Source organism: Manis javanica, chromosome 15 (genome assembly GCF_040802235.1).
Source record: "Manis javanica isolate MJ-LG chromosome 15, MJ_LKY, whole genome shotgun sequence".
NCBI classification, from domain to species: domain Eukaryota; kingdom Metazoa; phylum Chordata; class Mammalia; order Pholidota; family Manidae; genus Manis; species Manis javanica.
In genome coordinates, this window is record NC_133170.1 from 83,338,712 (window position 1) to 83,364,791 (window position 26,080).

Below are 26,080 nucleotides of genomic sequence, written 5' to 3' on the forward strand. Positions count from 1 at the left end.
TTACCTGTGCAGGTGTAGTCTGGTGGAGGAGAAAATGTAGGGAAACGAAAAGGGGGCTTTTAGAGGGTTTCCTAATGTGCTTTACAGATATCAGCCCACGTAATCCTCAGGCACCCATGTGAATAAGAACTGCTGTCCTCACCGGCCACAAGGAAATGGAGACACATCTGCCACAGGCCACCAGCTGGAAAGTGGGGGCCCTGGGATCTGCCTCCAGCGGGCTGGCTCTGGAGACCCCCACGAAGCAGTCACAGCGACCATGACCCTAGGAAGGGGCCGGAGCGGCGCTGCAGAGGGGTCAGAAGAGCGCAGCGGGAGAGGCGGTGGCAGCAAGGGTGAGACCCCGGCACAGAGCGCCAAGGAAGAGCCTGCAGGTGGAGGCTGGCCGTCGTAAAGGCATAATGGGGTGGTAACGAAATGGGCTCGGCCCACTGGTTCAGAGCTTCTGCACTATTTAAAGCTGTTGTTTGAAGCAAGTTGCTTAATTATAAAAATAGTGCCTACCTTTTTGGGCGATTATGAGGACAAATGAATTCTAGTATGAGTAAAGGGCTTAGAAGGCACCTTGGCACTGAGTAAACACTGAATGTGTCATTATGACTACAGTTCCTGTGGTTGGGAATAGGATGTGACTGAGGCTGGCATAAGTAAAGGTCTGATAAATGCAAGCTGAAAGCTCAAGTGGAGACTTGTAGCCCACTAAGGGGCACACAAGCAGGAGTATGGGATTGGAGCCGGGCAAATCCCAGTGAGGCACGCTGCCGTGGAAAGTCAGTTGGTTGTAGCTGACAGGTTCCCTGGTGTGACAGCTCTGCCTGGAGCAAGGCCACCGGGCTGCTGCTGGTGCCAGGAACACCTTCTTGCAGTGGGGCCCAGCTTGGAGCGGGGTACAGATGACCCCAGAGGGCCGATCTAAGTATGAAGTGTGCTTACAGCCTCAGGGAACCCCCTCTGGCACTGACCCTGACCCATCTGTGGTGTGCTTCCTCTGTGTGGGGCAGGCCCTGGTCCTGAGGGTGCAGCAGGGTAACAGCCCGCTCTGAGCCACGCGTGGTAGTGGGGCTTACATGTGGGCAATGGCATGGTCACTGGAGCTTACGAATGAAGGTTCTAAAGCCAGAGGACAGACCTGAGCTCGAGTCCTGGCTTTGCCACTCACTCTGAGGCCCAGTGCAGGATGCAGTGGGGTGCCTCCACCTCTCGGAGCCCATTTGCTCCCCTGCAGGTGGGGGACAGTAATGGAAGCAGCCTCACAGGCTCTGCTGGGAATTAGGCACAGAGAATTCAGCTGATGACTGCCTTAGTTTCCACCGCATGTTTACTGAGGAAACTGAGGCTCAGAGCTCAGCCCAGGGTTGACACTGAGCAGACGGTGGAGTTGGACAGTCAGGGCTCAGGCTCTTTACCCTTGACCATGACAAGAGAAGTCATTCTGCTTTTATGCACCCATGCTCTGCACAGCTTTTCTCCCCATGGCTTGAAGGGCAAGGGTACTCAGGACGATGTGGAGACTGGGGGGCAGGCAGGGGCACCTCCTCTTGCTGCTCAGACCTCCAGGTAAGTAGTGTTTTGGAGGAAGTGCCAGCCAGTTCACTTTGGGATTTCCCATCCGCCATGTGATAGAGACTGTTTCCTACCTGTGGCCCTTACCTGCAAGCCAGCAGCCGAGTCCTCATGGGGCCACTCGCCTATCGGCCCCAATAGCACCGGTGCAGTGAAGAGGGAGGAAGAGAGGCATCCTGGGGTCCCACCCCCCCGCAGGTCTAGGGGTGTAGACCACCTACCCTCCAGGTCCAAAATACTCCATGGCTGAAACACTGGACTCAGGGGAGCAAACAGAGTGATGTACTAACATTTTTAATACAGTCTGATCAGATGGATTCACATCACCAGGTCGCCCTGGGCTTGCTCACGTGTGACACAAGCGAGGTACACAATGTCACCACCTGCCAGCTCTCCTCCCTTCCTGGCTCCCAACAGCATTGAAACTCCCTACCTCCCTGACCAGACTGGCATTTTTTTAATTTTTCATAAAACTATTTCTCCCATAGACTTCAAACAAATCAACTAGCCAAGTTATTTATGGTACATCTAAACAAAGTTTAATACTAACCCTAACGTGTGACTGCGTTTTACAAAGAGCTCTGTATCACCTGGGATAGCTTTCAGTAGCAATTCACTACAACTGGTCCTAAAAAATAATAACAATAATAATAATTAGAGAATTAAAACCCAACAGCAAGTTGAATGGTTAAAATCACATAAGAACTGGAATTTGGGGTAGAGGTGTCCTCAGTAGCTGAGCTTGTCCTAGTAGAAAAATGCTGGCCTCCAGGTCACGGTCATAAAGGCCTGGGGCCCTCCAGGTCAAAGGTCATGCTCAGGGGCCTCTCAAAGGACACTCACCCCATGGTCCGTGGGATGCTGTAGGCATCCAGCTTCCTTAAAAACAGTTGGGCATCAGCATTGTGTAAGTGGGTGGAGACCCTACTGTGGTTTCTTTTGAGGGAGATGAGAAGGGGGAGGGGACCAAAGTCACTGAGGTCCCAGAATGCCATCAGGTTGGGATTTGGGACCAGGGTCACTAAGACAGAGGCATCAGGAGTTCCAGCTTCTGCCCTTTAGAGAAACCAGGACTGGTGTAGCCTTGGAGGCCGATGTAGTGTTTTCTGCCCTTGTCCCATACCAGATCTCACAGATCTTTCTGCAGAAGATCGGGTGAGAATCTATTTCTAAAGACCATAAAAGGTGGCGGGAGTGAGGTGATAGGGCTTGGAGGGGAGGGGTTAGAAACGAATAAAAACCTCTCAGCTACAGAACCCAAGGACATCACTCCCCTCCGCATTCACAGCATGTCTCGGCAATCCCCGATGGTGCTTCTGCGGGGACACGGCATCTGCCTCACTTCCCCTCAGGCCCCATGGGCTGCTGGTCGACCTCAGGATCTACTAAAGACGATGCAAACGCTGACTGGACAATCTGAAACCCAAAGGACTCAAGGAGAGACATGTTCTGCTGGGGAGAGAAAGGTGAGCCGAGGGCGGGACCCAGGTCCCCCAGGGGGCCCCCGAGGGCCCGGACGTGCACCTTCTGGATGTGTTTGTTCAAGTAGGACTTGGAGCGGAAGAAGCTCCCGCACTCAGGGCAGGGGTACTTCTTCTCCCCGTCAGACTCCATCTTGGTTTTGGGGACTGCCATGTCGCAGGAGAAGGAGCCATTGGCGCTCTGCTTCTCTGGAGTCTTCAGGTCACTGGCGTCGGAGAGGTCACCGTAGGAGTCGGAACTCTCAATCGGATCCTGATGTGAGCATTTCTGGCCTTCTAGGAGAAAACAAAACACAGAGGAGAGATGAGGCCAGCCTCTGGAGAGGCCCCCTCCTGGAGGGGTCGTGAGGGGCCAGCTCACAGACCTGTGGAGGGCAGCCGACAGCCAGCCACTGCCCTGGCAGAACCCGCAGAGGTTCGGCTGGTCAGTCTGGGAGTCTGGTGTGCCTACGGGGGTGAGACAGCAGGGCTCGGGGGCTGCCGGCCTCCCTCGCTGTAGATTCTTCACGCAGGTGCATGTGTACCGCTCACCACCACCGCAGTCTGCTTCACGGGAGGGATTCTGCCCAGAACAACGGAAAGACCCCAACTTCTAGGCACTCTCTTGGCTGCCCTTGGGGATAAGATGGCTGTTCTGATGATGCAGTGGCCTCACCTCCACACCAGACTAGCTGCACCCTTGCAAGGCAGAACCAGACCTGTGAGGTCCCCGACCCAGGCAGACCCCATCGATGGTTGAGACAGAAGCCAGTCCTTATCCGAGTGCTGCAAACACAAGCCCTGCCCTTACCGCCTTCCTTCTGCCAAAACTGTTCCAGGGCCTAGCGGCCAGAGCACAGAGATTAAGAGCAACTTTGAACAACTCAGTCGGCCGGCTGCCCCCACACAGGGCTCAGGACAAGCTGGGCCTCGAGACAACCCTCATCACTCCGCTTTGCCTGGGAGACCTCCGCCAATCAGCGGCTTTCCTGCCTGGGTTCAGAGAGCCATGCCGGGAAGGGAGGTCTGTGATGGGAGCATGGAGCATGCCATCTCTGCCGTCTGCCGTCTGCCAAGCAACAACAACTGGAAATACCACAGAACAACCTAATCAACAAGTGAAGGTGGGGCCTCGGGAACTCTGTGCAGACCCAACGGAGTCAGAGGCGTCAGGTAGCTCATGAATCACCATGTATATCACAAACATAGCCAGAGGCCCTGCAGAAGGGGCCAAAACAGCAACCAATCACCCCTATCGAGGGGGAAGCCAGCCCTTGGCTCCCCCTGCCCACAGGGTCGCATGAGAAGAAGGCATTCAGGCGGAGCTCCACACCATTCTCAAAGGGCCACGGGCAATGCTCAGGCCCAGAGTGACTCCTCATGGGGCTCCTCTTCCTGCCCTGGTCCCCGGGTATCCCTGCAGGGCTCCAGACAGTGGGGGCTGGCCAGGGGCAAGGAAGGAGGGCTGGGAAGAGGAGGCGGGGGCTGGATCTCGGCAGTGCCCTAAAGCCTCACTCACTGCCCTGGAGTGAGGTGCCCACTGTGACTTTTGTCCTGGAGGCCACTGCCACACAGATCTCCGAGCCCCTTCCCGCCTCCCCACGCCCGGCCCAGCGCCCCCACAACACAGTCTGCGCAGAGAAGCGAAGTGCAGAGCAAGGGGTCGCTTGCCTTTGTTGCCATAGGTCCTGGCGCAGTGGAACGCTGCTCCCCCATTCGGGATGGGCTCCTGGTGCCTGGAGACCTGGGGAAGGGGAACACCGTGGTGGGTTTTAACATGGACCTTTAAGTAGGAGGCAGAGGAGAAACCTAAACAAGACAAAAGGAGATGAGATCCCGCGGCCAGCAAAGCGACACCTCTCTGCTTCCCCCATGCCTCTGTCCTCTGGCCGCTCTGGCTAGCATTCCCAGGTCAGCTGCACCTAGAAGGGGGCCCCTCCTTGGCTCAAAAATGGCTGCAACCAGGAGCCACCTGGCTGAGGATGGAGGGTGGCAGAGTCCACAAACTGGCTTCTCTGCAGATCCCATTCGGCAAAGCGGCAGTGGACGGCCCAGGCCAGCCACCTGGAGGGGTGGCCTGAGCTTCTGCTCCTGGGGCCAGACAACAAATGCCCCGAGGCTTGCTTGGCCCCTTAGTAACGAGTGCTTTGAGCAGATGTCCCACAGCCCCAGATCAGCTGTAAGGACAATAGCTAGAAATGTAGTCAGAAAAGTACGCGGGCCTCCAGGGCAGCCCCACAACTCCAGCCAGCAGAATGGCTGCTTAACAGGTAAAGGTAAACTGCACCCCAAGCCAGATGGAGGCAAGAGGCAATCCCAGAGGAATGCCTCCAGGAGCTTCCCTTCTTCTACCTAAGACATGTTCTATCTTGCTAACTTTCTCACCTTCAGAATAACCTGGATTTAGTGTCTGTTGAGCTCTTTTGAAGAACAACAAAAAAAGGAAGTTATGCTAAAGGGCCAGTCATCCCTTATGCATGGTGGTCTTCCTGGTTCAGTTTTGGAGCATTCAGCAGCTTCACAAACGGAAGAAACTCAGAGAATCTTTGTCTTTATTTGTGGGGAGCGGCTCCAGCCCAACCCAGATGCTCCGATCAGTTTGAGGCATGCGGTATCTCAAGCTGGAAAGAGAAGATCTTGGGCCAATTTCCACACCAGCCGTGAGTCTGAGGATATGGAGCCGAGTGAGCCGGTCAGAGGATATTGACTTGGGTTTCGCAGGAAGGAGCCATGTCACCGAACCCCACCATGCTCAAGGGTCAGAGACGCCTCCAGCAGGAGCTGAGGCTTTTTAGCGTGAGGCCCATTTGAAGCACCAGGGCCCTGATGGTGTCCCTTTAATCCATCTGCTCCAGATCTCGCTGACACATTCTCAAGCACTTTTATTCCCTTTTATAGTTACAGTTACAGGATAACAGTGGGATCCACTCCTCATAGCTCAGAGGCCACAGAGTACTATGTACCGTTTGCACAGGACTTGTTTGAAAATGCCTGACTTGGCATGGCCTTTCAAATGCTGCTGGAACTGTAATAAAGGTTCACCTTCCGCAAGTGATGGTGTGCCAGGGCCCAGCACGTTGCATGTAGTATTGTGCAGAATTCCCCCAACGCCCTATGAGCTGGGAATTATCGGACCTGTTCTCTAGATGGGGACACAAGAGGCTTGGTGGAAGTTAAGTCACAGGTACAGCTAGTAAATGGCAAAGCCTGGACTCCAACCCGGGGACCATGTGCCACCACATGTCATCAACCATTGGGAAGACTCTCTAATGGTCCCTGTGCCTTGGCCCTGACCCTAAAAACATCCCTTCAACTTTTGCAGTAGGTTTCACTATCACCATTTACACTCATACATTTCTCTGCTATATTGGCAAGTTAGAGTGGGAGCCACTGTCAGATGGGGGCCGACCTGTGGGGAACTTCTTTAACAAACATGCCCCTGACAGTGGCAGTTTGTGATTCTGGAGGAAATGATGGACTGAGTGAATTTTCCTTCCTTCCTTTCCTGACTCAGCTACTACAGACCCACCTGGGCCACATGCGGGTGCCCTGCCCTGCCTGGTAGAGTGAGTTGTCCTATGTTGTAACCGAGTGATCTGCTTGGGGCCAATCACAGGGCACTGGCCAGCTTAAAGGGGTCCTAAGAAGGCATTCCTAAGAGGGGGCTGTTGTCAGGGAAGAGAAGGAATAGACAAGGCTAATGGGAAAGAGGACAGGGCCCTGTCCCTGAGGCTGTGCTTCAGCCCCTGGCAACCAGCATAAGATATCAGGACTTTCTGATGACAGGAGGATACCACATTAGAAGGGAATTTTTTTTCTTTGTCTTTTAACCTCGTATAAGGCCTCTGGAGTGGTATGCAGCCCTTTCAGTGGCTTATCAGGGCAGGTCCATTGCAATCAAAAGGGGACAGGGAAGGCGGGAAGGAGCACCAGGAATTAATATATTTACTCCTTGTGGGAAGAACCATGTCAGGGGAATACAGCAGATGCTCTGTGAGAATTTGCTGCGTTCTCCTGAAAAAGTCTGAAAACACATGGCTGGGTCCTCCTGACTTTACCCCAGCTGCAGACCGCACTATCTATAGCAAAAGCACATGGCAGGATGGTAGGAGGGGATCCACAGCTGCCACTTCAAGCCCAGAATTTAAGCACAGAGCCACTCAGCAGCCAAATGTTGGGATAAAACAGAAGATGGGTTATAAGAAGGACACATCTTGGAAGCCAGAAATATTTGGCTGGAATTCTGAACTCACCTGCCCATTCACCACTTATTAACCAAGAACCAAAGAGGCAGCTTGATCCGGGCACCAGAATGATGGAGACACTGGGCGCGCATGTGACCACAACCAAGAGCCACCCTCCGGCACACTCCACAGATGATGAATTTAACACCAAGAGGCTCTGCCCCTCCATTGCATTTTCTTGCCTGGTTTTGCTGCAATCTGCGTTCCGGAAGCAAATCCTCCTTTCCAAGTCCCGCACCCATGCAGGGGTTGGGAACTACTTTCTTCTTCTCTGAACCTTGGTGGGGCCACGCTTGACTGAGCACTGTAGGAGGGGCACTAAGGAGGTTTGCCTCAGCTCAGCCAAGGGGAATGGCAGGCTATCTGAGCCCATGAGCAACGACCTGTTTGCTCCTTTCTGACTGGGAGGAGGGTTCCCCTACCTTTTAAGTGGTAATGTTTGAGCCCAAATGTTACCTCTGTCAAAGGCGGATTCCCTCTTCCTCCTAGGAATAACATATGCATATATACAACCACCCCGCTACAGAGATTTAAAAAGAAAGGAAGACAATGGTGATCACCTACCAAGTTCATCTCTCTTTCCTGCTGATCAACTCAACTGACTTCCTCAAGTTGAAAATGAGGGAACAAGCTTTTCAAGCCATCTGCAAATTATCTTCCCCTACAGACCATATGACTCACATCCTGATCTGTCTCTCAGAGACAAGGTCATCTGCTTCAAGTGAGGGGCTTCATCAGTCAGTCAGGCTGCCTCCCCTCTTTCCCATTCTTCAAGAGCAAGAGCTGTGTGACGATGACTGAAAAGAGGCAGATTTATAGGTAGTTGATCGCTAAGAATTGGGATTGAAGGATCTCAGAGGACATTTACATATTCACCTCATCTGACCAGCTGGCTGATCAGACTTTGCTTGAACCCTTGAAGAGATAAGAACATTCCCGTGTCTGGGCGGCTCCTCCTGGATTCGCAGCCTCGGTGGTGGGCAGGGCAAAGAATGGCTTGGGCAGGAATGACCTTCCACGTGCTGATTCCAGTGGCTCAGTGTCTGTAGTGTCCTCATCCTCTTCCCGGAAAAACTACCTTCTTCTTCCTCTTTTTTTTTTTCCGGGGGGAGTCTCTTTGATTTTGACCAAGAAATGAGCCCAGGAGCAGGCAGAATCCTATTCCTCCTCCTCTGATAAGGACCCAGATTGTTTCTCTTCCTTCTGAGTTCCCAGGCGGGTGGATCAGAGCCCTTCTGTCTTCCTAGGGGAATGGGGTTCCCTGCCCCAACTCTGGGACCTCAGGCTGTTAGCCTACCATCCAGACCTTGGCTCGGCTTCTCTGAGAAGAGCTGGGCTCTGGTTTGACTCTCTGGTGCTCCGCCCCAGTCATGTCGCAGCCTGTGGCTGCTGCCCAAGCCCTCTTACCAGCCCAGGAGAAACAAATCCTGACATTCAGTTGTCGGCTTTGCCATATCAACTTTCTCCTGACTTGGTTGACTTTCACTGTGGTTCTTGCGGCTCTCAGCTCTTCTTTCCTCCTGAGCTGGCGCACAGGGGCTGTGGCCCTGGGTCTGCTGTCCCGTTCCTGCCGTAGTCTGTGCACAGGGCCAGGCTCTCCCTCTGAGCATGCTCAGGAGCAACCTTCTCCACTCCCACTGGCTTCTGGTCTCTGATCCCAGTTCTCAGGCTGAGAACTTCAGCCCTGAAAACCTAACCAAACACCTGCAGATGGCATGTTGCATCAGGTTGAGAGTTGTTTGGGATGCTTGTCAGGAAGCCAGGTTAGGATGAAGCAAGATAAGAGCCGGGGCAGCTGCAAGCGAAATGGTCAGCTTCAGCCTGATAACTTCCTGCACGCACAACTCTACTGCTCACTCCCCATGGGACGGCCCAGCCAGAAAGGGCTCTACTGATGTGTCAGAAAACAGGACAGATGCTTAAGTAGCTTTTATTACCACTTCCTGGCTTTCACAGCAGGTTTCCTGGTGGTACACGTATCAACATCCAAGCAGCCTTCAATGCAAACCCCAGGTGTGCAGCCCCAGGGAGGGACCCAGCTCCAGGGCACCAAGGACACCCAGCTGCTCAGCAGTCTCCCTCCACCAGTGACCTCACGGTACATGGACACAGCACAGGCAACCAACAGTTCCAGCCAGGGGCTGAGGGGTGTTGTGCCTGGCCCAAGCCAGTGTCTGTGAGCCGCATCTTTCCTAACACCATTATGAAGTGTAAGGATGGGGCTTCCCCAGTGTGCAGCTCCTTGCGGGGTTCAGAGAGCCTTCACCTACCTTGTTTCCAGGGATCCTCCCAACAACCCTAGGAGGTGGGCAAGGTGGGTGTTCTTAACCCCATTTAAGAGATGAAGAAACTGAGGATTAGAGAAGGGAAGGCAGAGCTCAAGGTCACAGAGGAGGGCAAGGTGGAAGAGGCTGAGACTAAGTCCTGGGTCCCAAGACTCCTGGTTCAGTGCTCAGTCCACTAAGTCACACCCAAGACTTGCAGAAGCACTGGAGCATCGCAGCACACAGGCCTTCCCAGCGTGTCCCCACCTGGCCGAAGCAAGCGCACCACGCAGAGGCATCCTTACGCCCACCACAGACAGCCGCCCGGACCTCCTTTGGCAGAGACGGCGCAAGCCTCCTTCACTGATACTGTGCTTGAAAAAACACAAGCCTCAGAAGTTTGGGGACAGACCTGACTTCATCCAACACAACGCCGGGGCCACGGAGCCGGGCGCCACCCAGGCTGACGCTGGCCACAAGAAGCACCCGCTGCCTGGAACACCTTGCACTTCCCGCTCAAGGCCACAGCCTGCCTGAGGGTGGGCTCGTTCGCACTACACGCTTTCCACCCCTGTCCATCTCCAGACTCAGCCTTCTTCCCTGGCTGCAAATCTCACATGCCAATAAATCAGCCAGCAAATGCTCTCCAGTAGGACCCCCTTTTCTCCCACGTCTTGGGTCCTAATGACTGTCCCACCAACCTCAGTAGTTCAGTGGCATCTGCAAAATGCATCCATCCTGATGCCTGAGCAGCAGGTGCAAGAGGGGCCCAGGCTTGGGAACAACATTCATTCCTCCTGTCCCCACCTGCTGATCTCCTGGGAACTCTCATTCCAAGACCCCAAGACAGCTAGCTGGGCGATAAAGGTGTTCACCGCTGGGTGGGGCAGGAGGGCCGGCTGTGCAGAGTGGAGCCTGAGGCACGGGGGTCAAGACGCCCCCTGCCTCCCACACAAACTCAGGCCCACCCCCTGGAAGTGCGGACGCGGCAGGGAGATTACCTCGGTTACAGATGCTGCAGAAGTTGCTGGGCCCCTCGCTGTGTTTCTTCAGGTGGTCTGCCATGTATGCTGCTCGTAGGTACTTCCCACACACCTGGCAGGGCACCTTGTCTTCATGGCAGGCCAGGTGGGAGCGCAGGCGGTCTCGGGTGGCAAAAGAAGCATTGCAGGTCTGGGGGCAGAAAGGAACCGGATGAGGCGACAGCTGGTATTACACCCCTGCCTCCCCACCAAGCACACCGTGAAACAAAGACCGTTCCTGGCCACACACGGACTCCCTGTATAAAGACAGCTTCAGAATATGGCCCAGGCTTTCTCCCCAAGGTGCCAAGTTAGCCGCTCTTATTTTCCATGATGCCCCCTCATGAGGACACCCGAGGTGGAACTGTTGGCTCCAAGGCGCTGCCACAACATGCCCAGGACACGGCACGCTGGGTTCTACACTCCTCCGGAAGGTGAAGATAGGGCATTCGCTCATTCTTGAACATTAAGAATTGACTTCAGGTGCATTGTGGGTAAGTGAGTTCACAGAAGTCACTGGCATTTAAACAGGCCCATCTTCCCGTTCTCCATCTGGGGTCTCCCCTAGTTGCTTTATATTTATGCACTTTATTCAGAAGTGATGTTAGTCTTGGCCACAAGGAAATGGAAAGGCAGGACAAAGCACAGAGACCGCTCTTCATGGTAGTCTCTTGGGTTTGTATGGAAAAAGCAGCCCATGAAATGACAGCGTCAATTCTGCTGGCGTGAGGAGTAGCAGAGAGGAGGGCCATGTAAACTGGTAAGTCAGGCAAGTGCTGACAGTAACAAGGATGGCAATACTTCCCTGCACCGACTGAGCCCTCATGCTCAGCCTTCGAGAAGCACTGGTCTCACACCATCCTTCCTGAGGGCAGCCCTCTGAGGCAGGCTCTGTTATCACCCTCCAAGAGAGTGGCCATAGAAGGCTGTGGCATGAGCACGAACTCACAGCCACATCCCAGGGCAGTGACTTGGGAGCTGAAGGTCAGCCCCAAGCCCCTGGGCATTTCCTACAGCCAAGGGCCTGCCCCAGGCTCAGCCTGATCTCCCCACAACAGCCCTTCCTCAGCTGGGGGTGCACAGGCAGTCAGGGAAGCCCGCAGGAGAGTTCAGTCTAGCGACTTTCAAGTTATTTTGGAACCATGGAGGTGTTCTAGTCAAGTTTGACTCATTTCTTTTCTCTATGTGTGCCTGTTTAGTGCTTTAGAACTCCAAGAGGAAGCAATATTCACCTTTTAAGTGCATTACAGATCTTATATTAACCCACTGACAACCTGCCACCCCATGAATGTGCTAAAATTGAGCTGCTCCTGCTGTCTTTGTTTAACAGAAGCACGTCCTGAGATCCCAAGACCTCAAGGTGTCTGAACACTGTCACCACGTACAAATGTTTGTCTACCTTCCTACTGTACCATCAAAGCAAGAAACAAACGCTCGTGATACGGTGGGCGCTGAAGACGCCATTGCCATGGCCCTGATATCAAGCGTCTGTGCGTCAGGAGAAGCCTTGCCATTCTGTCAGTATCTTTTATGTCATGTTTCAAAGTTGAACAGAACAATTTACACTAATGAAATACTGCTTTTATCTTATTTATATATTGAGGTTATTAATTTGATGAATGAGGGAGCTAGGTTTAGAAAGTGACTGCCCAAAGCACACGACTCCGCTACTACAGAAAGCAGCAGTCTAAAATGCTCGGCACCACCAGGCTGGTACCCTCCAGTCCTCCCGGCTACCCTGAGGTATTCCATCGTCCCTGATTCACAGCTGGGCGGACGCAGGCCCCAGGAGGACAGGGACAGCAGGAGTGTCAGCCAGCCCCAAGCCTGTGCTCTTCCCAGCTCAGACTCAGTAGAGATGGCTTCTGGGGAGTGAAAGGTGCCGACACTTCTTGGCAGTATACTTGGTAGCCAGACTCCCTTGATAGGGAGAGGTGACAGGCTCTATGCAGAAAAACTCAAGGGGCATCTGGCCTCATGGCCACAGGTGGGCCCCAGCTTAAGTCAGGGGCCTCGTGACCCAATCAATCACAGGCCACAGTGAGGGGAAGATCTTTGCGTCTTCCACCCAGCCCGCCGGCCTGTCAGCCAGAACAAGGGGAGCTGCAAACCCCTCAGGGCAGAGAGGTGCACCTGTCATTATCAGGAGATAAGAGCCCCGTGACCCAAGGACCACCCCTCCGATGAGAGGCAGTGTGGTCTGCACCCCCAAACTCAAAGGAACCAAACACGGACCAGGTGTAAGAAAATGCAGCTTAAAGCACACATTCAGGATTCTGTCCTCACAGTCCCTGGGAGAAGTGGATTATCCATTTGAGGGATTAGCTAAGAAAAATTAAAATCCCAGACCAGGCTGACTTCCCCACCCATCCTCCACTGAGTATCTCTCAAGGAATGAAAGCTAACGTTAGCCTGAGCAAATATAATTAGGAATACAAATCTGCTGCTGGGAAAGAAAAATACAAACAGAACAAAAACTTTCGCTGTGTTAGGAAGCCAAGCTGAAGTGATTGTTGAATCCTCTGTGCCAGATTTTCTTGGGTATTTGTGAAAATGTAGGAGTCCAAGTCTAGGCCTACCAGAAGTTCTGATAACACCGCACAGAAAGAGCCAGGTCACACGACCCAGGAGAGGAGGGACACAGAAGAGTGGCTAAGGAAGAGACCTCAGGGAGCACCTGGAACTTCCATGCTGGGGGCCCCCAGTAGAAAGGCACTTCCAGAAGACAGAGGGGCCCTGGTGGGACAAGAGTGAGCCAGCGGTAGCATGCTCTGATCGTGGTGGTGCTCGGAAGGGCTGCCGCCACCCATGGCCCTGTGTGCAGGCAGCCTGCTGCTGTCAGGAGGCATGCGTGCTGGGCCTCAGCCCAGCCACCCTGAGCCTGGGCCGCCTCTGGTCATCACCATTCAAGTGAGTCCCTCTCTCAGTCATTTCTCCCCATCCCAGAGTTCCAAAAGCTGCTCTTCCCAAGAGTTGAGCAGCTCAGGAAGGAGGCCCAAATGGTACCAGGAACACTAGAGCTCACACGACCTTTGGTGGCCTTTGAAGTCTAGCAGCCTGTTCCACAACTCTGGAAAAGCCTTAGGGCAATGCATGGAGGACCAGCTAGATGGCCTCACTGGCCCCCTTCTGCTTGTGGGTGTCAGCTCCCTCGTTGCCACCTCAATTCCTGCCTTCTCTAATGAGCTAAACCTCCAGCCCACACCACCCCAATGAGCCCCTGAGAAGTGGGGCCACTGGAAGCAATGGGAGAAGTCTGAGCTGCTCTAGCCGCTCAGCTTCAGGCTGAACTGAAGGATGTGCAGAGAATGGCCCAGCCCACTGCACTCATGTAGTCAGCAGGCCAGGTGCATCTGGGCCAGGCAAGGACACCCCGGCCAGCCCCAAGGAGACTTGTGTATCACTGCCAAGCCTGAGGCCATGTGGCCCGATGTTCGGATGGCCTTTTCACTCAAACTGCGGCACCAGTCTCTGCAGCTGGACCCTTTTGTTCTCTGTGGCATCAGGACGTGCCAAGAAGGATAGCCCAGGCCCAGCTCTGCCAGAGGCCCAAGGAACCAACTCCCAGAGAGCCGTCTCTTTCCCTCTGATGCTTTCAGAATACACACCATGCAAAACAGATGCCCCTGCTGTTTAACCAAGCCCAGGCACACCTGGCCAGCTCAGCGCATGAGAGCCAGCATGTCTCCACCTGCTGGGTCATCATCAGAGGACCTTTGCCTATGGGGCCAGCAGGTCTGAGAATGTGTGTTTGGAGGAACAGGGTAGGAACAGGCTCGCACACCGAGGGACAATGATGTCAGTGTTATGACACAGACCAAGGACAAAACACACAAAGCCTCAAATGTTAGAATGAAAACTTTTATCATCACTCCTGTTTTCCCCGCGGTGCCTGCGGGGCTAACGGGGACACCACTGGGATCCGAGGAGGGTCTACATCTGCTTCATCAGCCCCCAAAGCCATATATTGGGTGACCCAATATAAAGCCACTGGTTAGTCTAGTTCCTGAGCAGACCTGCTAATAAACCTTAAAAACACAAAAGTCTAATTCACTAGCCAGAAATGAAAGCAGGAGCTGTCTGAGTGGGAAGGGGAGAGGGCAGCCCAGCTGACCCAGTTGGCATTGAACCAAAGTCTCCTGTGGCAGGGGATTCGCTCCCCGAGTAGGGGGAGGGGTGGCCAGGCCCCATTCTAGAAATCCCTCGCCTCAGGGGAGGTGGTACCAGGGGTGGGAAAGCATATAAGCTAGTGGCTTAGCTCTCCAGAAAGCACCAACCTCCAAAATCACTCAGGCAAGGACAAACACCCAGGGGTACCATCTGTTAAAGGGGAAAAAAAGCCAAGAGAACCCAGAAAGAACCTGGAGGCTATGGGGGACCCAGAAAGGAGCTCCTTGCTATCCCCACCTGGGGTCCCTGAGTTCGAAAAGCTCCAAGTCACCCAGGAAGGACCTGGGTGGTGGGCAGGAACCACTCTGCTGGCCTCTCCCCAGAGCAAGGGTCTCAGAGCGACCGCCACTTCCAGCCCCCTCCACAGCAAACCCTCTCGGGGGCCCAGGCTAGCCTACAGGCCACTGGGTAAAGGCCCGGCTGCCCTCTGGGGCAGTCCAGCCCTGCCTCAGATATCCTGGTGGGGCTGAGCAGAAGAGAGCGTTGCTGGAGTGTGCTGGGCCCAGGTTTTCAAGGGCTGGGAATGATTTTTTAAGAGAAAGGGAAAAGGCGGTGTCAGGAACCGAATGGGACGACCTCCACAAAGCAGGCTGGGCAAAGTCCCATGATGGCAGGTCGCTAGGAAGAGATTCCAGGGGCGGCAGGCCGCTGCTGCTCCCAACCCACACCTGGAAAAAGGGCAGAGAGTGCAGGTTACCCCCCCAGGCCACCGGGCACGCCCCCACTGCCCTCTGGGCTCCTCCTACTCTGCCGGCCGCTCAGCGCACTACCTGGGTGAGTCAGAATGTGCTCGGTGATGAGAGGATCAGAGACAGAAGGCAGCGAGGCACAGACGGGTCCCAGCAGGCCCACCCCTGGGGTTGTGGTCCTCCGGGGAGGCCGTCTAGCTGACGGTGTCTGAACACCATCCACACGTGGCCCTCAGGGGCTCCTGCCCACCCTACAGCGCGGCCGTTCCTCCCTACACATCTCCCGGAACCCTCCCTGCTTGCCACCAACAGAGTAAAGAGATGCAGATTGTAGGGAGGTTGTAATGAGCACCCCACAACTCTATTTCCCCATCAGATGGTGGGAACTTGGCACGGGAGAGGGAAGGTAATCAAGGAGAAGACAGAAGCATGTTTTCCACCCACACAGGAATGCTTAGTGGCCAGGAGAGGAAACTCAACTTCCTGGGTGCCACAGGGCCCCCAGATATTGTTCAAGCAGACAAACCAAGGGTGAGAATCTCACCCAGCCTCCCCTACCTACTGTTACACAATGAGCTCAAAGGAGAAAACCACCTTGCTCTCTGGTCCTCAGAAGCCCTGGCTGTTTGCACACGTGGCTCAGGACAGATTAAACATGTGCCACTGCTCAGAGATGAGACCACCTACTTCCCACCTCCTTTGCCCCTGCTCTGCCCACCCCCTCCCCATGCCACTGCCTTGTGCTGAGGGTACCCAGAAACTCAGGCTGCCTGGAGACAAGGGGAAGAGCTGTTGGCTGGACCACCAACAGCCCTTTATGAACCCTTCCCTCCTCATGGTGACCCTTGCAAACTCCTGGGAACCAGAAGCCAGGCCCAGTGGGGTGCCAGTGCCCCCAAGACAACACTTGTGCAATGTGGCCCACCATCCAAGGACCTGGCAAACACCAGGAGAGGAAAGCCAAGCAACAGAGCGAAGACAGACGGGGTGGGAACCAGGACCCAGCAACCAGAAAGGAGGGGACATCAGCGGTGGCGGGGAGGGGGCCAGGGGAAGAACAAAGGAGGAGAGCAGACGGAGGGTGGCGGGGCGGAGGGGGAGGTGTGCAAAGCGGTGGTCAGTCAGCCAGCCCAGCACACACATCAGCGGGCTCATGGCCGCGGCTGTGAGAACAGCATTCTTCAGCCCATCCCTGCTCCAGCCCAGCCCCTACCTGACACTTGTGAGGCCGCTCAGAAGTGTGCACCTGCTTGATATGTCCATTCAAGTGATCGGGCCTGGAAAAGAGACAACCAAGGGAGACTTTAGAACAAGACCTCCAAAGATGGGGCCACCAAACATGGCCACAGCCACCCCCCACACACTGCTGGAGAGGACTCCCTCCCCCCCACCCCAGCTCCCGCTCCGCAGGCCCAGGCCCCCCTGCCCTGGGTTTACCTGGAAGGGAAGGGAGCGTTTGTCTGACCTCGCCTGCCCACTTCCCCCCACCAGAAACTCAGTGATTTCCAGGACCTGAGGAAGTGGCTTTAGAATGAAACAGGGCTGCCTTGCTGCAGCCTTTCCGGGAGGGGGTATGTGTGATGCATTGTCCGGACTAAAGCTCCTTAGAAACTCGGGGTCCCCTCCCCCAGCCTCTCCCGCCATGTCAGCCATGTCAGCCGCTGAATGCCACCCGGATGGAATTCAGTCCCCAGAGGCCAAGGGAGGGAGCCTTAAGTCCCCAGCTGGGCTGATAAACCAGATGCCCGCCAGAGCGGTGGGGGGGGCAGGGGCTGCCTGACCGGTAAAACTGGCTCCTCGCTGGGGCCCCTCTGAGGGAGTTCTCCATCCCTAGGTCCCCACTCACAAGGTCCTCAGTGTCCAGGCAAGTTAAAACCAGCCTTTAATACTGAATATTCCCTCAAGAGGAAAAACAGAACCTTCTGCTCCCAGACAAGTTGTCAGTTCCCTACCAGGCTCACTAAAAAACCAACCTAGTAGGACATCCTGTCCCGCTTCCTTGCCATCCTGAAAGCATAAAGGGGCCGGTCAGGGCAGGTCAAAGATTTTGGTGTTGGTGGTATGAGACTCTGGGTGCCAAGCTCTGAGCCCTGTGATCCCAGGGGGCCGTGAGGGGCAAAGCCTGGCTCCAGCAATCCAGGATCACCAGTGCTGTGGTGGGGGCGCCTGGTGGCGCAGGAGTGTAAGGAGTCCCAGATGCACTTGTTTCAGTGCCTCCCTCGGCAGCCATTCAAGCGAGGAAAGTCGCTGGAGGAGCCCAGCCTCCCGCCCCCAGAGGGGGCCCCACGCCTGGTGCCGGAAACACAAAGGAGCCCAGGGAGAAGAATGGTGAGGCCCAGTGGCTGTGGTCTGAGGAATCCGGCCCCTTCCCACAGGGCCTGCAGGAAGATGGTAGGGCACGCCTATTACCAGAGAACTTCCCGACGGAGGAGAAAGCAGCCCTTGGCCACATCATCTCAAAACCAGGGCCTTTAAAAGTCTCCCCATACCCAACATGGCCCCATAAGGTCAAGTGACCCCCACAAGTCCCACCCCCCCAAGGTCGTGGCAAGGAGCTGTGCCATGGGTCAGGAATAGGACAGATCATAGCGGGGGCACCATTCCTCACCTGGAGAAGCCTTTCCCGCAGCTCTGGCAGATGTAGGGCTTGCCCACCGACCCATCGTGGGACCGCACGTGGTAGGACATGCGATCTTTTCTCTTGAACCGCAGCCCACACACGGGGCAGGAATAGGGTTTCTCCCCCGAGTGGGAAAGCTTGTGCCGATTGAGATGGTACACATCACGGAAGATCTTGCCGCAGATCTCACATGCCACCTGCTTCCTGGTCCGGCTCCTCTTTCGGGGTCCATCAGGGTCCTCAGAGATGGGTAGCCCATTTTCACCCAGCCTCGGAGTTGGAAGGTCGATGTAGCCCAACTGGAGGCTGGTGACACCATGCTGGGCCTCATGCTGCCGAAGCCGGTTGGCATCAGTGAACACCTTCCCACACAGGCCGCATGGAAGGATGCCTGCCTCCCTCAGGCCCCCGGGGGACCCGAACATTGAGTCCAGCAGGTTGGCCTTCCTTGGGCGACCCCGGCCTCGCTTGCCAGTCAGGGGAGGAGCACTAGATGCCACATTGGGGAATGGGGAAGTCAGCAGTTGGGGGGACAGGGGTCCAGCCACCATGGGCAAGCGGTCCACCCCAGGTAACACAGGCAGGGGGGCTTGGCTCGCAATGGCTGCACCAGCCGCCCGGGCTGCTTCCTCCTCGGGCTGCATGCTGCCTGCGATGCCATTGCTGTTGGCTGCCAGAGCTGCCCCGTTGGTCATGTCCAAAGGGAAGCCCAAGTCCGAGGTCCCAGGGGGACGAAAGAGCATGATGTCGGCCCTGGCAGGGGGCACCAGGATCTGCACATTAGACTGTTTGATGACTTCCTGGCAGATCTCAATGACCGACCTCATCAGCAGGAACTTGGCAGCCGTCATGAGCTCGGGGAAGCTCTCCAGGCGAACCACAATGCGGGAAGTGTAGGCGAAGTCCAGGATGTCCCCGAACACCTTGGAGCTGATGGTGTGCATCTCAAGCTCCCGGCTGCCCCCAGCCCCACCGCCTGGGGTCGCCGCCGCGCCCCCCACGTCAGTGGGACCCCCGTCCGCAGCTCCATCGCCCAACTGGGCGCTGAACACCGACTCAAAGTACTCGCTGCAGGCAGCTAGCACGGCGCGGTGCGCTGGAAAGCTCTCGTCGCCCACCCGCAGCAGCACGTCGCAGAAGCGCCCGCCGTTTTTGCGCTGCTGGTTCAGGTTGTGCAGCATCTCCGTGCTGTGCCTGCTCACCTGGTAGGTGTAGCAGCCCGACGGGCCGCAGGAAGCGTCGTTCACCCGCTCCATGGCCGCCGCCCCCTCCCCACAAACAGCGCCGCGACTTGCCCGCCCCCCTCGCTTCCTCTAGGCTGGCAAGAAACAGGGCGCTGTGGACGTCTACACTATCCACACGTGCCGGCCTGGGGCTCTGTAGTCTCGCAGGTGCGCCAAGCGCACACGCCCCCTGCCCGGATCGGACTGTCTAGACAGCAAAGCGCACCACCCCCCACATAGCTACCCCCACTCCTGCTGGATCGCCCGCTCTTCTCTTCTCCTTTCTCGGCCCGCCCGCCTCCCCTTCTGGATCTACCTCCGGGGGGTACGCGAGCAAAGAGGTGCGCCCCTCCTGAAAACGCGCCTACCACCTCCCCTCCCGCCCGCCAGGCGGCGCCGGCGCGCAGCCAAGAGGGGCGCGCGCGCGCGGGGAGAAGTAGGAGGAGGAGGGGTTTGCCGCGCAGGCGCGCGCGCCGCGGCTTTTCCCGGGCCCGCTGGGGGCGCGCGCTGCGTCCCCTGCAAAGCGCGAGCCGGGGCGGGGGCGCCGGAGTGGAGGAAACAAAAGGCGAAGGCAGCGGCGGCGGGGCGCGCACGGGGGCGGCAGCGCGGGCAGGATCCCGGAGCCTGGCGGGCGGTGGCGGCCGCGAAGACTGGAGCGGGCGGGCGGCGGCGGCGGCAGGGTGGGCCCTTCCCGGGACCAGGCGAAGGCGGCTGCAGAGCGGCAGCGCTGCGGCCCCGGCCTCCGTGTGTTCGGAGCGGAGGAAAGATGGCAGCGGCTGCACTTCCTCTTGCACTTTCACCCCTGGGGGGAGGAGAAGGAGGGGGCGATACCAACAACACCCCCCCTCTCGCTTGCAGGAAAAAAAACAAACGGCGAGCTCGGCGTGGGGGCCCCCGGTACCCCCGGCCCTGCACGTGCGCACCTAGATCCCTGGACCCGGCCGCCCGGCGCAGGAAACTTTCCACTTTCTTTGTGCCCAGCGCCCCCCCCCCTCACTCAGCCAAGGATGCACGTCCCCCCTTCCCTATTTATACACCCCCCCTCGCAGCTCCGCTCCCCCCCCTTCCTGCCCCCCCTCCCCATTCCCCAGCTCCGCCAATGCTGGCGCAGACTGAGCCCCCGTCCGGCCCCCGCCTCCCCACCCCGCCCGCGGGGCCGGGGGCTGCAGTCTCAGCACCCCCGGACCAATGCAAACGAAGCGCCAAGCTAGCAAACCAGCTTCCACTGCCCCTCCCGCCCTGCCCAGAGTGGCGGCGAACGGACGGGACGGGGGATGGGGTACCAAGGGGTGCAGATCTGGACCCCCCAGCCCCAGCCTGTGATGAGCTCCCGTAAGCCGAGCGGGCATCAGCTGCCCTTCGGAGCCCCCCTTTGATGTGCGAAAACCCCTGAAGTCGCCTGCGACCGCCTCCCCACTCCCAACCCCGGAGAGGGCCCGGAGTCCTGGCTTGGGGGCAGGCCGAACCTCCGGAGCTGCTTCAGAACCCCGCGCAATGACCGAATGGAAGGGGCTGCGCGCCCGGGAGAGCTGGGGAAATGAGGCCGTCGTCCAGCCTCTGCCCAGACCACCACACACCGAGCTTTGTGCCCCAGGGAGCGGGGAGTCATCTGCTTAGGGAGGCGGCAACATAGAGGCAGGGGCGGTGGACAGGAGCAGGGATCCTCACGCACCCCAGCAGCCCCCAGGGAAGGAGGAGGGTCTGGGGAGCGTACTTTGGCCTCCTGAGGCCGGGAGCATCACCGGCGCCCGAAGTCCGCCAAGTCGCCTAGCGCTCAAGTCATGGGCCCCGCCGGCAGGCCTGGGCGCTTTGTCCCTGGCCGGCCCGGGGATGTCGCCGCGAGTTGGACACGGAGCTTTGCCTGCTCGGGAAGCGCTGGCGGCCGTTGCCCGCCAGCCGACTGGAAGCTCGGGCTGCAGGCACCGCGCGTGCGGGCGGGAAGTTCCCACAGTCGAAAAGAGGGAGCGAAGTGTGTGTTCCAAACTTTCCACGGCTCCAAACTGAGCGCTTCCATTAAGAGAAGCGGTGTGCAGGGGGAAAAGCATTCTGGGTATTAGCATGCAAATGAACGGGCCCGGCTTCCAGCTCCGCTCGGGATTCCCACCGCCGCGCGCCGGGCGGGTGAGTGCCGAGCCTCGCGCTCCGGGGGCTTCCGGGCGTGGCGCCGCGGGAGGACCGAGTTCGAATCGAGACCTCCGCTCTCAGGATGTGTGTTGTGCCAGTCACTTAACCTCTCTGAGCCTCAGGTAAACGGAGTCAGTTTCTCAATATGTACACGGGACAGCAGCACCTGTCTCATGAAGTGATGAGGATTCAAGGTCTTGTCTGCACAGCACCCAAGTTCTGGGCTGGGTCTGTCCTTCATGGCTCCACCCTTCCTAGGGCATAGTAGGTGCCAAATGCCTGTTGGAGAGAATAAATGAAACTTTGAGGTTTGAGGTTAAGTTTCCTGGACTGGAGCCAGGCGGTCCGTGTTCTAAGCCCGAACTGACCCTGTCACCTAGGGCTAGTGCCTTAACTTCTCTGAGCCACAGCGCAGAGATTCTTGGCTAAATTGCAGCAGCCGGCAATTTCTGTGTTCGAGAGTGATGTTGGGAGCAGCGGCAAAGAAAGAGGAAAGGGATCTGATTTTTGAATGCCTACGGTATATAAAAATTCTCTAAGGTAGATAAAGATACTTCCATTCTACTGCTGAAGAAATTGAGGAAAATGAGTGACTTGCCCAATGCCACACAGTGGTAGAGCCAGAAATCCAACCAGTTAATGCAAGTGTGCCCCTTTCTTACCAGTGGCTTTTGGAACCCCTCAGTGGCTCCATATGAACCAGGAAGTGGCTTTCAGTCTGCCTTGCTTAGAAAACAGGGTACTGTGACTGGCTTCATCCCAGAGTTCACGCTGTGAAGATGAGTTCGCAGAGTGCCCTCAGGACGGTCATGTCATCCACAGCGCTCTGAGGACAAGAAGCTTCAGCCCCATTTTGCAGCGAGGAAGCCTGAGGCCCAGGGAGCTTGAGTGAGTGACCCAGGAGCCCACCATGGGCAAGTGGCCAGAGGCAGGTCGAGAACCCAGTTCTGACGCCAGCTGGGAGCCCTTTCCTGCATGTCACCATGGCAGTGTGATTGTGTGGGAGGCCTGTAATGATCTCTCAGCTTCATCCCTAACTCCACCTTCCCTCTTGCCCATAGCTTACGCTTCCTGGATTCCATGACTTCAGGTGAGGCTGCAAGTCACGTTTTACAGGGCAATTTTAAAAGTGTGTAAAGTGTGCTTATACATTCACAATGTTGTGCAAACGATACCTCTACCAAGTGCCAAAACATTTTCATTGCTCCAAAAGGAAAGCCTCCCCATTTAGGCAGTCACTCCTCCCTCCAACCCCTGGCAACCACCAGTCTTCATCCTGTTTCCATGGATTTACCTGTTCTAGGTATTTAATGATGGAATCTTACAATATTTGATCTTTTGAGTCAGGCTTCTTTCACTTAGCATAAATTTTTTGAGGTTCATCCATATTGTATGTAGCACATATCAGTACTTCATTCATTTTTGTAGCTGAATTCCATTGTATAGATAAACCACCTTTTTAAAAATTCATCCAGTGCTGAATATTTTGGCTATTGTGAATAGTGCTGCTGTGAACATTTGAGTACACATATTTTCAGTTCTCTTGGGTATATACCTGTCAGTGTAACTGCTGGGTCGTAGGATAATTCAGTTAACTTTTTAAGGAATCACCACAGTGTTCTACAGCAACTGCACTATTTTACAATCCTATCATACACATTTTTTTTGGTATCATTAATGTACAATTACATGAGCAACATTATGGTTACTAGACTCCCCTTATTATCAAGTCCCCACCACATACCCCATTACAGTCACTGTCCATCAGCGTAGTAAGATGCTATAGAATCACTACTTGTCTTCTCTGTGTTATACTGCCTTCCCATACACATCTTTTGATAAGAAATTTTAGAGCTGATTAAGCCCCCTATTTTATGAATGAACATGCTGAGGCCCAGAGAGATTAAGTGACGTGTCCAAGAGTCCAGACTAGAACCAAACTTTCCCGAGCCCCTAACCTACCCACTATGAGCCTCCCACCCTTCTTCAAAGACCCAAACTGCCTGCCTGAGCACTGATTTGACAAGCCTGTCCAGTTAACAACTGAGTTAACCGTATTTATGAAGCTCCCTCTCTTCCCTCAACACCTGTTGAAAGAGCCCACCACCATGTTCCTACTTTCCAGGCCATTCCTTGAAAAGATGCAGAGCCAGCAATCCCTGCGTCTGCCTCCTGCTGGGCCCTCTTCTGTTACCATGGAAACCACGCACCTCTGTTTTGGTAGGGCACCAGTTGGACAGCAAATTGAGGGCATCCTTGTCTCCCAGGCTTAGTGGAGGTGTCAAGGTTATTTGCTCACTAGATCCATATTGAGCACCTACTAAGCACCAGGTTTTGGACTTTTTGTTTGCTTGTTTTAGATGCTAGGGATGTAACCGTAAACAAGCTAGACCATGGACTGTGCTGTGCCCTCAAGCCCACAGCCTCAAAAGAAACAGACAAAAATCAAGGAAATAAAAGGTGCTTCTCCTGGCTTTCCTCCCTAGTTCTTCAAATTCCCCCATCCTTCCTGGCTCTGCTCAAGTTCCTCTTCCCCTGGGGCATCCTCTCCCGCCAGCACAGATCCACGTCAGAGCTGCTGTCAGCTCTCGGGGTGCTTTTCTTAACCTGATTGCAAAAGTGATATGTGCATTGCACAAAATGTAGAAAATATATGAAAACACACACGCAAAATAAAGATCCTGTAGAGTTTCACCACCATTTCCTTCTGGTCTTTTTCCTTTTCTACATACTTAAAATGTTGCTGTTTTTAAAATATAGTTGGGCCCTATTTTATAGACTACTTTATAATCTCGTCTCACAATAGTGTAGTTTCTTCCCAACATGTTTCAAAGTTCCCTCAGGGCAGGGATGGGGCCTTGATAACTGCACACAATTGTTGAACTCTTTTAACTGTGCAGCCATGGTAGTGAGAGTGTTAACTTGGCTTACCCTCTGTGATTCTCAGAACAGCCCTATGAGGTACCTACTCTGGGATTCTCACTTTACAGATGAGGAAACAGGAATGGCTAGGTGAGGAAGAAAAAGGGACAGCACAGAGCATGCGTAAGAGTGGCATCTGGACTTCCATCTGCTCTTGGGACCTTCCCCACAAACCCGGGCTGCCAGGCTTTGTCAAGCAATTGGCCACGAGCCAGGGACCCAGCGAGAGGAGGCCATGGAGGGTAGCACAGGAGAGAGGCACCTTGTTTCTGAAGGTCTAGGAATCACCCCACTCGCCTTCCTGGGTTTGCTTAGAAGGCACATGATGCCAACTGACCTCCTTCACTGACAGTTTTCAAGCTGGGCTCCTTAATAACAGCTGTGACGCGATCATTCATGGGGTAATCACGGCACCTCACGCAGGGGCAGAGCTCACTTAATATGTGAGGTCAGCTTCCAGCTCTGCCCCTTGCTGACAGCATAGCTTTGGGTGAACTGTGAGCAGTTTCTTTAGTCCTCACAACCTTCCTCTGAGGGTAGGATCATTGCCCCCTTGTTACAGGTTAGGTAACTGGGAAATATGCTGGTTCATCCGTGCCTGCACCAGTTGAAGGTGGGGTCTCCCTGACTCCAATGAGTCAGACCTCCCTGACTCCAGGGGCCAGGCTCTTTCCACTGAACCCTGGGCCTCTTTTCTTTCTTGATAACTGTTTCCTTTGTGACTGGAGAGAGTGTGCAAATCATCTGTCTGTTCTGGAAGCCCAGCTCTTTGAGCTTCATCAAGGATCCTGCAAGCAGCAGAGGCCGAGGAGTTTCTGCCTCCTGGCCCCACCCAGGTTATCTCAGCCCTTCTTTGTTGTGGTCTTTGGGGACTGACAGGGACCCGTGGGCCACTCTTTATCATTGGCCATGTTTTCAGCCTCTGTGTCTCCAGCAGGACCTTAACTATCTGTCAGTTAATCAGGAACAAAGAAGGAAGGAAAAAAATCCTCATACGCAATTGTTCTATGTTTTTTATATTCAGATACATGAGGATTTTCTTTTATCTTCCTGATTAACTGGTAAGAGAGTTAAGGTGCTGCTGGTGACATGGGGGCAGGAAACATGGCTGATGATAAACCATGGCATACATGCACACACACATATGCACACCACATGTACTTGAAAGGCAAATGGCCGGCTGAAGAAGATTGGCAACATATGACAGGGCAAGAGTTAAGATCCTTAATATAGAAAGAGGTCTTAGAGATCATTAAAAAATAAACACCCCCAAATGTAAGGTATGCATTTTACTGCTTTTTAAGCATTCTGTAAATTTGAATTTTTTCAAAATACATAAATTAAAAAATTCTCCACTGCACAACATTGTGAATGTACTAAATGTCAGTGAATTGTACATTTTAAAATGGTTAAAATGGTGAATTTTATATATGAATTTTACATCGATTAAAAAATTTTTTTTATTAAAGTATCATTGATGTACAATCTTATGATGGTTTCACACAAACAATACTGTGGTTTCAACATTCATCCATATTATCAAGTTCTCACCCCCTCTGTTGTGGTCACTGTCTATCAGCAAAGTAAAATGTGATAGAGTCATTACTTGTCTTGTCTGTGCTGTACTGCCTTCCCCGTGACCTACCTATACTGTGATTGTGAATTATAGTGCCCCCAACCCCCAACCCCTCCCTCCAAACCCACCCTCCCCTGCCCCCACCCCTTTGGTAACCACAGGTCCCTTCCGGTGTCTGTGAATCCACTGCTATTTTGTTCCTT

General features: G+C 54.9%; 1 protein-coding gene and 1 long non-coding RNA gene across 9 annotated transcripts in view; one reads left to right on the plus strand and one right to left on the minus strand.

The window, feature by feature from the left end:
- LOC108386337 (uncharacterized) overlaps positions 1–12,143 on the plus strand; it is a 36,656-nt gene extending 24,513 nt beyond the window's left edge. The window contains exons 4-5 of one of the 3 annotated variants that reach the window (XR_012125395.1): positions 7,757–11,047; positions 11,884–12,143. This is a non-coding gene — a long non-coding RNA (uncharacterized lncRNA). The remainder of the gene's footprint in view (positions 1–7,756; positions 11,048–11,883) is intronic. The other 2 variants (XR_005054489.2, XR_005054488.2) reach the window with 2 other exon arrangements.
- On the minus strand, positions 1,842–21,634 carry PATZ1 (POZ/BTB and AT hook containing zinc finger 1). Of its 6 annotated transcripts, XM_017644143.3 has the most exons (6): positions 20,970–21,634; positions 18,021–20,057; positions 16,626–16,689; positions 10,533–10,704; positions 4,695–4,832; positions 1,842–3,320 (listed from the first exon to the last, which is right to left on the minus strand). In XM_017644143.3, the coding sequence occupies exons 2-6, from the start codon at positions 19,286–19,288 to the stop codon at positions 2,902–2,904; spliced, it is 2,061 nt and encodes a 686-aa protein (XP_017499632.1). In that variant the 5' UTR covers positions 19,289–20,057; positions 20,970–21,634; the 3' UTR covers positions 1,842–2,901. The 6 variants fall into 6 exon arrangements, with proteins under 6 accessions (XP_017499632.1, XP_017499633.1, XP_036849125.1 ...); XM_017644144.3 differs by lacking the exon at positions 20,970–21,634 and having other exon boundaries at positions 1,842–3,317; positions 18,021–20,286; XM_017644146.3 differs by lacking the exon at positions 20,970–21,634 and having other exon boundaries at positions 3,099–3,320; positions 4,695–4,767; positions 18,021–20,279.
- Between the last annotated feature and the right edge of the window lie 4,446 nt (positions 21,635–26,080).